The 12500-nt window shown below is 40.2% G+C and overlaps 1 protein-coding gene across 1 annotated transcript in view; it reads right to left on the bottom strand.

The window, feature by feature from the left end:
• Nucleotides 1-12500, bottom strand: part of LOC139760448 (glutamate receptor-like) — a 107274-nt gene that overhangs the window by 76370 nt on the left and 18404 nt on the right. The window contains exons 2-4 of the mRNA XM_071683685.1: nt 8755-8880; nt 6430-6592; nt 4791-5032 (exon numbers count right to left, since the gene is read on the bottom strand). Coding sequence (XP_071539786.1) covers nt 4791-5032; nt 6430-6592; nt 8755-8880 — 531 coding nt within the window. The remainder of the gene's footprint in view (nt 1-4790; nt 5033-6429; nt 6593-8754; nt 8881-12500) is intronic.

The raw sequence follows: 12500 nt of genomic DNA, 5'->3' as shown, positions 1-12500 counted from the left end.
TTACAAAAGCAAATGGATTTGTATGTAGCATTTATGGATATGGAGAAGGCATATGATAGAATTGATAGAGGTGCTCTGTGGAAGGTATGAAGAATATATGGTGTGGGAGGCAAGTTGTTAGAAGCAGTGAAAAGTTTTTATCGATGATGTAAGGCATGTGTACGTGTAGGAAGAGAGGAAAGTGATTGGTTCTCAGTGAATGTAGGGTTGCGGCAGGGGTGTGTGATGTCTCCATGGTTGTTTAATTTGTTTATGGATAGGGTTGTTAGGGAGGTGAATGCAAGAGTTTTGGAAAGAGGGGCAAGTATGAAGTCTGTTGGGGACGAGAGAGCTTGGGAAGTGAGTCAGTTGTTGTTCGCTGATGATACAGCGCTGGTGGCTGATTCATGTGAGAAACTGCAGAAGCTGGTGACTGAGTTTGGTAAAGTGTGTGAAAGAAGAAAGTTAAGAGTAAATGTGAATTACAGCAAGGTTATTAGGTACAGTAGGGTTGAGGGTCAAGTCAATTGGGAGGTGAGTTTGAATGGAGAAAAACTGGAGGAAGTGAAGTGTCTTAGATATCTGGGAGTGGATCTGGCAGCGGATGGAACCATGGAAGCGGAAGTGGATCATAGGGTGGGGGAGGGGCGAAAATTCTGGGAGCCTTGAAGAATGTGTGGAAGTCAAGAACATTATCTCGGAAAGCAAAAATGGGTATGTTTGAAGGAATAGTGGTTCCAACAATGTTGTATGGTTGCGAGGCGTGGGCTATGGATAGAGTTGTGCGCAGGAGGATGGATGTGCTGGAATGCACATCAGCGACAAAGCAAAAAAAAAAAAATATATATATATATATATATATATATATATATATATATATATATATATATATATATATATATATATATATATATATATATTTATATATATATATATATATATTTATATATATATATATATATATATATATATATATATATATATTTTTTTTTTTTTTCTTTTTTTTTTGCTTTGTCGCTGTCTCCCGCGTTTGCGAGGTAGCGCAAGGAAACAGACGAAAGAAATGGCCCAACCCACCCCCATACACATGTATATACATACGTCCACACACGCAAATATACATACCTACACAGCTTTCCATGGTTTACCCCAGACGCTTCACATGCCTTGATTCAATCCACTGACAGCACGTCAACCCCGGTATACCACATCGATCCAATTCACTCTATTCCTTGCCCTCCTTTCACCCTCCTGCATGTTCAGGCCCCGATCACACAAAATCTTTTTCACTCCATCTTTCCACCTCCAATTTGGTCTCCCTCTTCTCCTCGTTCCCTCCACCTCCGACAAATATATTCTCTCGGTCAATCTTTCCTCACTCATTCTCTCCATGTGCCCGAACCATTTCAAAACACCCTCTTCTGTTCTCTCAACCGCGCTCTTTTTATTTCCACACATCTCTCTTACCCTTACCTTACTTAATCGATCAAACCACCTCACACCACACATTGTCCTCAAACATCTCATTTCCAGCACATCCATCCTCCTGCGCACAACTCTATCCATAGCCCACGCCTCGCAACCATACAACATTGTTGGAACCACTATTCCTTCAAACATACCCATTTTTGCTTTCCGAGATAGTGTTCTCGACTTCCACACATTCTTCAAGGCTCCCAGAATTTTCGCCCCTCCCCCACCCTATGATCCACTTCCGCTTCCATGGTTCCATCCGCTGCCAGATCCACTCCCAGATATCTAAAACACTTCACTTCCTCCAGCTTTTCTCCATTCAAACTCACCTCCCAATTGACTTGACCCTCAACTCTACTGTACCTAATAACCTTGCTCTTATTCACATTTACTCTTAACTTTCTTCTTTCACACACTTTACCAAACTCAGTCACCAGCTTCTGCAGTTTCTCACATGAATCAGCCACCAGCGATGAATCATCAGCGAACAACAACTGACTCACTTCCCAAGCTCTCTCATCCCCAACAGACTTCATACTTGCCCCTCTTTCCAAAACTCTTGCATTCACCTCTTGCATATATATATATGTATATATGTGTATATATACATATATATATATATATATATATATATATATATATATATATATATATATATATATATATATATATATATATATATATATATATATATATATATATATATATATATATATATATATATATATATATATATATATATATATACATATATATATATATATACATATATATATTTTATATATATATATATAATATATATATATTTCTTTTTTTTTATTTGCTTTGTCGCTGTCTCCCGCGTTTGCGAGGTAGCGCAAGGGAACAGACGAAAGAAATGGCCCAACCCACCCCCATACACATGTATATACATACGTCCACACGCGCAAATATACATACCTACACAGCTTTCCATGGTTTACCCCAGACGCTTCACATGCCCTGATTCAATCCTCTGACAGCACGTCAACCCCGGTATACCACATCGATCCAATTCACTCTATTCCTTGCCCTCCTTTCACCCTCCTGCATGTTCAGGCCCCGATCACCCAAAATCTTTTTCACTCCATCTTTCCACCTCCAATTTGGTCTCCCACTTCTACTCGTTCCCTCCACCTCCGACACATATATCCTCTTGGTCAATCTTTCCTCACTCATTCTCTCCATGTGCCCAGACCATTTCAAAATACCCTCTTCTGTTCTCTCAACCACGCTCTTTTTATTTCCACACATCTCTCTTACCCTTACGTTCCTTACTCGATCAAACCAACTCACACCACACATTGTCCTCAAACATCTCATTTCCAGCACATCCATCATCCTGCGCACAACTCTATCTATAGCCCACGCCTAGCAACCATACAACATTGTTGGAACCACTATTCCTTCAAACATACCCAATTTTGCTTTCCGAGATAATGTTCTCGACTTCCACACATTCTTCAAGGCTCCCAGGATTTTCGCCCCCTCCCCCACCCTATGATCCACTTCTGCTTCCATGGTTCCATCCGCTGCCAGATCAACTCCCAGATATCTAAAACACTTTACTTCCTCCAGTTTTGCTCCATTCAAACTTACCTCCCAATTGACTTGACCCTCAACCCTACTGTACCTAATAACCTTGCTCTTATTCACATTTACTCTTAACTTTCTTCTTTCACACACTTTACCAAACTCAGTGACCAGCTTCTGCAGTTTCTCACATGAATCAGCCACCAGCGCTGTATCATCAGCGAACAACAACTGACTCACTTCCCAAGCTCTCTCATCCCCAACAGACTTCATACTTGCCCCTCTTTCCAAAACTCTTGCATTTACCTCCCTAACAACCCCATCCATAAACAAATTAAACAACCATGGAGATCACACATCACTGCCGCAAACCTACATTTACTGAGAACCAATCAATTTCCTCTCTTCCTACACGTACACATGCCTTACATCCTCGATAAAAACTTTCACTGCTTCTAACAACTTGCCTCCCACACCATATATTCTTAATACCTTCTACAGAGCATCTCTATCAACTCTATCATATGCCTTCTCCAGATCCATAAATGCTACATACAAATCCATTTGCTTTTCTAAGTATTTCTCACATACATTCTTCAAAGCAAACACCTGATCCACACATCCTCTAACACTTCTGAAACCACACTGCTCTTCCCCAATCTGATGCGCTGTACATGCCTTCACCCTCTCAGTCAATACCCTCCCATATAATTTACCAGGAATACTCAACAAACTTATACCTCTGTAATTTGAGCACTCACTCTTATCCCCTTTGCCTCTGTTCAATGGCACTATGCACGCATTCCGCCAATCCTCACGCACCTCACCATGAGTTATACATACATTAAATAACCTTACCAACCAGTCAATAATACAGTCACCCCCTTTTTTAATAAATTCCACTGCAATACCAATCAAACCTATATATATATATATATATATATATATTTATATATATATATATATATATATATATATATATATATATATATATATATATATATATATATATATATATATATATATATATATATATATATATATATATATATATATATATATATATATATATATATTGTATGGTTGCGAGGCGTGGGCTATGGATAGAGTTGTGCGCAGGAGGATGGATGTGCTGGAAATGAGATGTTTGAGGACAATGTGTGGTGTGAGGTGGTTTGATCGAGTGAGTAACGTAAGGGTAAGAGAGATGTGTGGAAATAAAAAGAGCGTGGTTGAGAGAGCAGAAGAGGGTGTTTTGAAGTGGTTTGGGCACATGGAGAGAATGACTGAGGAAAGATTGACCAAGAGGATATATGTGTCGGAGGTGGAGGGAACGAGTAGAAGAGGGAGACCAAATTGGAGGTGGAAAGATGGAGTGAAAAAGATTTTGTGTGATCGGGGCCTGAACATGCAGGAGGGTGAAAGGAGGGCAAGGAATAGAGTGAATTGGAGCGATGTGGTATACCGGGGTTGACGTGCTGTCAGTTGGTTTGAATCAGGCATGTGAAGCGTCTGGGGTAAACCATGGAAAGCTGTGTAGGTATGTATATTTGCGTGTGTGGACGTATGTATATACATGTGTATGGGGGGGGTTGGGCCATTTCTTTCGTCTGTTTCCTTGCGCTACCTCGCAAACGCGGGAGACAGCGACAAAGTATAATAAGAAAAGAAATATAATATATATATATTTCAAATGTTTGAATATTATTTCTACGGTCTTAGGATTCGTTGATAAACATATATGACAATCCCTCTGCCATGGACATCCGTGTCAGAAATGGCGTTACCTGCAAAAGGCCTCAGAAGTGCCCAGCGTCGCGGCAGAGGTCCGGGCTTTAGTGACACTATGAGCAGTGGATCATAACTATATATCCTGGAGTGGGATATGACCTTCATCCTTGTTGCTGATGGTGTCAAGTTGAGGGAGAAGTCTGCTTTGTGGTGCTGTAGGGTTCCCACGATGCCCGACCAGTTGCCACCAATCATGGGGACTCCCCAGGTCCCATCCCACGGCTCGTGCATCTCGTACCTCAGGAATTAAATATGAAAGCCTCTGACTTTAAGAAATATATTTTTCATGTGCTAATTAAAGTACTTACTCTATTATACATATACCATACGTATATTATACATGTGTGATTTCTCCCATTCCCACAAGTCTCTAGACTTGTGGGAGTGGGAGAAATCAGACACATCGACCTTATCGTGGAGAGAGCAGACAAGGAAACATATGCCCGATTTAGAAATACTTGTAAATCTTATAGCTAAAGAAGCAGACGAACTGTTAGTCGTAAACATGAAGCAGTGTTCGTCTAGTCCATTTCTAAACGTGCCTACGACCTGTCCGATATCTTGATATCTACCCCCTGACAGACAATGTGTAGTCAGAAGTAGTCGAAGAATGCTCAAACTCGCGTCTGTGATGTTATGAAAAGTGAACAGATATTCTCACCTATTCATTTGACGTCAAACGAGACGGCTGCTATTAAGCTCTAAAATTATTCAACTATAAATCAGACTACATATTGCACATTTCGGGACCTGAACATGCAGGAAGGTGAAATATGGTATACGGGATGGAGTGAACTGGAAAGATGTGGTATACAGGGGGCGACTTACTGTCAGTGGACTGAACCAGAGCATGTGAAGCGGCCAAGGGTAACCATGGAAAGGTCTGTGGGGCCTGGTTATGGACAGGGGGCTCTGGTCTCACTGCATTATGCATGCCTCATAAAATCATCCCCCCCACCCCCACCTTTTTCCAGGAATACTAAATATGTATGAACATGAAAGACAGTATAAACATGCAATATGAGTAGAGACGTGCAGTTGCAATTTCATGGCTCAATGAATCACTGAACTGTTATAAGACCTTTGTAACTGTCCGTCTTTCATACCAATGCAGGATTTTTTTATCTTTTTTTTCACTTTTCTTGCGTTAGCGAGGTATTACCAGGAAGAGATGAAGAATGGCCTCATCTGTTCTGTATGTGTCTCCAGAGTGCACCAAAACCACACACCCCTATCTACAACCAGGCACCACAGGTCCTACCATGGCTTCCCTCGGCTGCATCATATACTCTGCTTCAGTCTACTGAGAAGCACTTCGCCCCCTATATATCATATTGGTAAAATTCACTTTATCCCGTACACACCTTTTACCCTCGCGCATATTCAGGTCCTGAGCTGCCTGATATGCAGTGCAATTTGCAGGTGAATATATAAGTTACAATTACATTCTGTTACAGTTATAGGTTTGGAATAATCATTCTTTGAGGTACGAAAACCTGAGTGACATTGCCAATTGGATCATGAGAGGCAAGAGAGAAAATATGTAAGCATACATACTTCTCCTTAATGAAGAAGACGAACGAAAATAAAGGAAAAGAAAACCAGAACAAAACACATAAAATACACTTGGCTTACGTGAAATTCAGATGAGCAGAGATAGTGTTGAGAATGCGGACGTCAAGGGAATCCCGAGGAGACAGAGTGTCACCATCTGTGGTGCTTTGGTCGTAGACGATGAATGGGAAATACTGAAGCGTCACCACCTTAAACCTGTGACCCATGAAGTTCTGAAGTGTTTCTGAAAAGTCATCGTTCAATTTACATCCAAGAATCTTTTTTAACCCTTTTTAGGGCAATGATAGTTTCTCGTTCTAATGATTCAGTTTGGTCATTTCAAATACTAAAGTGACATACATACGATTCAAAATCAATGTCTAATTTACAAGTGAACGAACAACTTTTCTCGCAATAAACCTTTAAGGAGCCATTAACAATGGGATTTGTGTTTTACAGTTTCAGTTATCAGTCTATTAAATGCCTTTTCAAGACATTTGGATAAGATCATCTCATATACACACATATACATCAAAGGTAAGAAAAAACTTTAGACATATTTGAAGATTCATTGCAAAAGACAAGTGGATCTTGGAAGGTTGCTCATGATACAATTATCAGTTCCTACTCAGGTCATCAGCGTTGCAGAACACTGTAGAACTAACCAGACGACATTGTCAATGTTGTATTGACTGTAACGGCCGTAATGACCCTGACAGTTGACAGGTCTAAAGCCCAAGCAGCCAACCGACTTTGACATACTTTCATTTTGACAGTCCAAGGCCATTTATGCAGTGAGAGGATATATTATCTAAGACCTGTCTTGAACATGCGCAGAACGTGTTCCAAATTATCTTGGTAGTCATAACTTGACGTTAACGACCTTAATGACCACGGCAGTTGACAGGGTTAGAGGCCAAACAACCAGACAACTGTAAAACCATTTCTATGTAACTTGAGACTCCAGGCAACACTTTAACACTGCCAAATGCTTAGTGTTCACAACTTAAAATTGAAGTGTCAGGTTTAGTTGGTAAGGTGCTGCTAGATTCCTTAACTGTTTCTAGTTGTTTACGTGGTATACTTGCATATTGTTCCTTGTACTCTAACCTGATATAGCTAAACTGCAAGGTTACCTGAGACCATTTTTGACTTGCTAAGTGAGTTAGTTAAGTATTCTCACTATCTGTCAGACATAAGCTCTAATCAGATATCAGTAACTTATTCTGATTAATAACGGCCACTCTTGTATTTGATCTTATATTGCAGTATAGTTCTATTGTTACTCTCCTTACTGGCAGCTTATCCTTCATACCTTTAGTGCAAGTGAGTGATGAGTGCGGCTTTACGAACCTTCATTTCTGGATGGATGATCCATCGTCATCTCCAGCCCTGGAACTTGTGTACGTATGCTGTTATTTTGTATCTTTCTTTATAATTTTTTTTCCGTTTCCAGCGTTAGCGAGGTAGCTCCAAGAACAGACGAAGAACGGCCTCATTCGCTCACTTCCATAGTCAAGGTGTCAAGTGAAGTGCGCCAAGACTACAGCTACCTATCCACAACCAGGTCTTACATGCCTTTCCTTTCTTTTCCCCGGCTGCTTCACATGTCCTCGTTCAGTCCATTTGTAACTTTGTCACTATTTCTGTTTCTTGCACTATTGAATAAATTTACATTATTCAGCGTTTTCTTAACCAGGTCTGACCAGTAACAAAGGCCTCGATATACCGGTGGGATAATTTGCTGGTGATACTCTGAATTTCCTGGGTTGATTTCATGTGTTTCTGTGGTGGTCATTATCCTGACACCCACCAGACGCTGACCCGTCTGACAAATAGCGACGTGCACCCTGTACCGCTGCTGTGTGCACATTAGTTGCTGGGTAGATAAAGGTCCATCTTGCAGACTGTATTCTACTTGAGTGATAAATGTTACATTGAAAATGCTCCACTCAAAAATCCCTTCCCTGAGTAGATAGGAGGATAGTTTCACATCCAGTCGTTGTTTCTAAACGATGCCTTAAGTAAAATTCCCTGTTATGCATGGTGTTGCTACCTGCATAATATTTTCTAATTTCACCATTAGTCTACATTTTGAACTAATCAGGATGAAGTTAAGGAGACACGGTCCACAGATTAATGTACGTGGCCGAGTTGATTCAGAATGTGAAATGATAGCTTCATGAATAAGGATCCGGACATAAGAGTAGATATATAAACACAAAAACAAAAGACAGAATAAGAAAGTCAAAAATATTATCATACTTGACTATAATAAACATTTAGTTGATATCATGGAATTCATAAGATTAACTGATATGCCATTTATGATGCATCATTTTCTGTGGACAAAGTGAAGAAGAAATTATACGGTAGGTACTTGGCGATTACCAGCAGCTAACCCACCAGGGATAGCGATGTCGTCCCAATGACCAGGAGAAGACTGGTTCGATCGCTGTACAAGCTGCTGGATGCCCATCTCTCCTTTGTTGCAGTAAAGACACCGTCGAAACACCTTCATATCTATACCTCCTACAGAAACGAAAGACACACACACATATATATATATATATATATATATATATATATATATATATATATATATATATATATATATATATATATATATATATGTTGTATGGTTGCGAGGCGTGGGCTATGGATAGAGTTGTGCGCAGGAGGATGGATGTGCTGGAAATGAAATGTTTGAGGACAATGTGTGGTGTGAGGTGGTTTGATCGAGTGAGTAACGTAAGGGTAACAGAGATGTGTGGAAATAAAAAGAGCGTGGTTGAGAGAGCAGAAGAGGGTGTTTTGTAGTGGTTTGGGCACATGGAGAGAATGAGTGAGGAAAGATTGACCAAGAGGATATATGTGTCGGAGGTGGAGGGAACGAGGAGAAGAGGGAGACCAAATTGGAGGTGGAAAGATGAAGTGAAAAGGATTTTTTGTGATCGGGGCCTGAACATGCAGGAGGGTGAAAAGAGGGCAAGGAATAGAGTGAATTGGAGCGATGTGGTATACCGGGGTTGACGTGCTGTCAGTGGATTGAATCAAGGCATGTGAAGCGTCTGGGGTAAACCATGGAAAGCTGTGTAGGTATGTATATTTGCGTGTGTGGACGTATGTATATACATGTGTATGGGGGGGGTTGGGCCATTTCTTTCGTCTGTTTCCTTGCGCTACCTCGCAAACGCGGGAGACAGCGACAAAGTATAATAAAAAAAAAATTAAAAAAAAAATATATATATATATATATATATATATATATATATATATATATATATATATATATATATATATATATATATATATATATATATATATATATATATATATATATATATTAATGTATATATATGTATATATATATATATATATATATATATATATATATATATATATATATATATATATATATATATATATATATATATATGGGATCGGGGGGCTGAAAATCCTCCCATCTCATTTTTTTTTTTTTTTCTCTCAAAAGAAGGAACAGAGAAGGTGGCCAGGTGAGGATATTCCCTCAAAGGCCCAGTCCTCTGTTCTTAACGCTACCTCGCTAATGCGGGAAATGGCGAATAGTATAAAAGAAAGAAATATATATATATATATATTGTATTTTTAACTTTCTAAAAAATGGGAAACAGAAGGAGTCACGCTGGGAGTGCTCATACTCCTCGTAGACTCAGGTTGGGGTGTCTAAATGTGTGTGGATGTAACCAAGATGTGAAAAAAGGAGAGATAGGTAGTATGTTTGAGGAAAGGAACCTGGATGTTTTGGCTCTGAGTGAAACGAAGCTCAAGGGTAAAGGGGAAGAGTGGTTTAGGAAATTCTTGGGAGTAAAGTCAGGGGTTAGTGAAAGGACAAGAGCAAGGGAAGGAGTAACAGTACTCCTGAAACAGGAGTTGTGGGAGTATGTGATAGAATGTAAGAAAGTAAATTCTCGATTAATATGGGTAAAACTGAAAGTTGATGGAGAGAGATGGGTGATTATTGGTGCATATGCACCTGGGCATGAGAAGAAAGATCATGAGAGGCAAGTGTTTTGGGAGGAGCTGAATGAGTGTGTTAGTGGTTTTGATGCACAAGACCGGGTTATAGTGATGGGTGATTTGAATGCAAAGGTGAGTAATGTGGCAGTTGAGGGAATAATTGGTATACATGGGGTGTTCAGTGTTGTAAATGGAAATGGTGAAGAGCTTGTAGATTTATGTGCTGAAAAAGAACTGGTGATTGGGAATACCTGGTTTAAAAAGCGGGATATACATAAGTATACGTATGTAAGTAGGAGAGATGGCCAGAGAGAGTTATTGGATTACGTGTTAATTGACAGGCGCGCAAAAGAGAGACTTTTGGATGTTAATGTGCTAAGAGGTGCAACTGGAGGGATGTCTGATCATTATCTTGTGGAGGATAAGGTGAAGATTTGTATGGGTTTTCAGAAAAGAAGAGAGAATGTTGAGGTGAAGAGGGTGGTGAGAGTAAGTGAGCTTGGGAAGGAGACTTGTGTGAGGAAGTACCAGGAGAGACTGAGTACAGAATGAAAAAACGTGAGAACAATGGAAGCAAGGGGAGTGGGGGAGGAGTGGGATGTATTTAGGGAATCAGTGATGGAATGCGCAAAAGATGCTTGTGGCATGAGAAGTGTGGGAGGTGGGTTGATTAGAAAGAGTAGTGAGTGGTGGGATGAAGAAGTAAGATTATTAGTGAAAGAGAAGAGAGAGGCATTTGGACGATTTTTGCAGGGAAAAAATGCAATTGAGTGGGAGATGTATAAAAGAAAGAGACAGGAGATCAAGATAAAGGTGCAAGTGGTGAAAAAGAGGGCAAATGAGAGTTGGGGTGAGAGAGTATCATGAAATTTTAGAGAGAATAAAAAGATGTTCTGGAAGGAGGTAAATAAAGTGCGTAAGACAAGGGAGCAAATGGGAACGTCATTGAAGGGCGCTAATGGGGAGGTGATAACGAGTAGTGGTGATGTGAGAAGGAGAAGGCGTGAGTATTTCGAAGGTTTGTTGAATGTGTTTGATGATAGAGTGGCAGATATAGGGTGTTTTGGTCGAGGTGGTATGCAAAGTGAATGGGTTGGGAAAATGATTTGGTAAACAGAGAAGAGGTAGTAAAAGCTTTGCGGAAGATGAAAGCCGGCAAGGCAGCAGGTTTGGATGGTATTGCAGTGGAATTTATCAAAAAAGGGGGTGACTGTATTGTTGACTGGTTGGTAAGGATATTTAATGTATGTATAACTCATGGTGAGGTGCCCCAGGATTGGCGAAATGCGTGCATAGCGCCATTGTACAAAGGCAAAGGGGATAAGAGTGAGTGCTCAAATTACAGAGGTATATATTTGTTGAGTACTCCTGGTAAATTATAGGGGAGGGTATTGATTGATAGGGTGAAGGCATGTACAGAGCATCAGATTGGGGAAGAGCAGTGTGGTTTCAGAAGTGGTAGAGGATGTGTGGATCAGGTGTTTGCTTTGAAGAATGTATGTGAGAAATACTTAGAAAAGCAAATGGATTTGTATGTAGCATTTATGGATCTGGAGAAGGCATATGATGGAGTTGATAGAGATGCTCTGTGGAAGGTATTAAGAATATATGGTGTGGGTGGCAAGTTGTTAGAAGCAGTGAAAAGTTTTTATCGAGGATGTAAGGTATGTGTACGTGTAGGAAGAGAGGAAAGTGATTGGTTCTCAGTGAATGTAGGTTTGCGGCAGGGGTGTGTGATGTCTCCATGGTTGTTTAATTTGTTTATGGATGGGGTTGTTAGGTAGGTGAATGCAAGAGCTTTGGAAAGAGGGGCAAGAATGAAGTCTGTTGTGGATGAGAGAGCTTGGGAAGTGAGTCATTTGTTGTTCGCTGATGATACAGTGCTGGTGGCTGATTCATGTGAGAAACTGCAGAAGCTGGTGACTGAGTTTGGTAAAGTGTGTGAAAGAAGAAAGTTAAGAGTAAATGTGAATAAGAGCAAGGTTATTAGGTACAGTAGGGTTGAGGGTCAAGTCAATTGGGAGGTAAGTTTGAATGGAGAAAACTGGAGGAAGTAAAGTGTTTTAGATATGTGGGAGTGGATCTGGCAGCTGATGGATCCATGGAAGCGAAAGTGAATCATGGAGTGGGGAGGGGGCGAAAATCCTGAA

The sequence above is a fragment of the Panulirus ornatus genome, chromosome 37 (assembly GCF_036320965.1).
Source record: "Panulirus ornatus isolate Po-2019 chromosome 37, ASM3632096v1, whole genome shotgun sequence".
NCBI lineage: Eukaryota > Metazoa > Arthropoda > Malacostraca > Decapoda > Palinuridae > Panulirus > Panulirus ornatus.
Note: the sequence above shows the minus strand (reverse complement) of the source record. Positions and strands in the feature narration are given on the sequence as shown.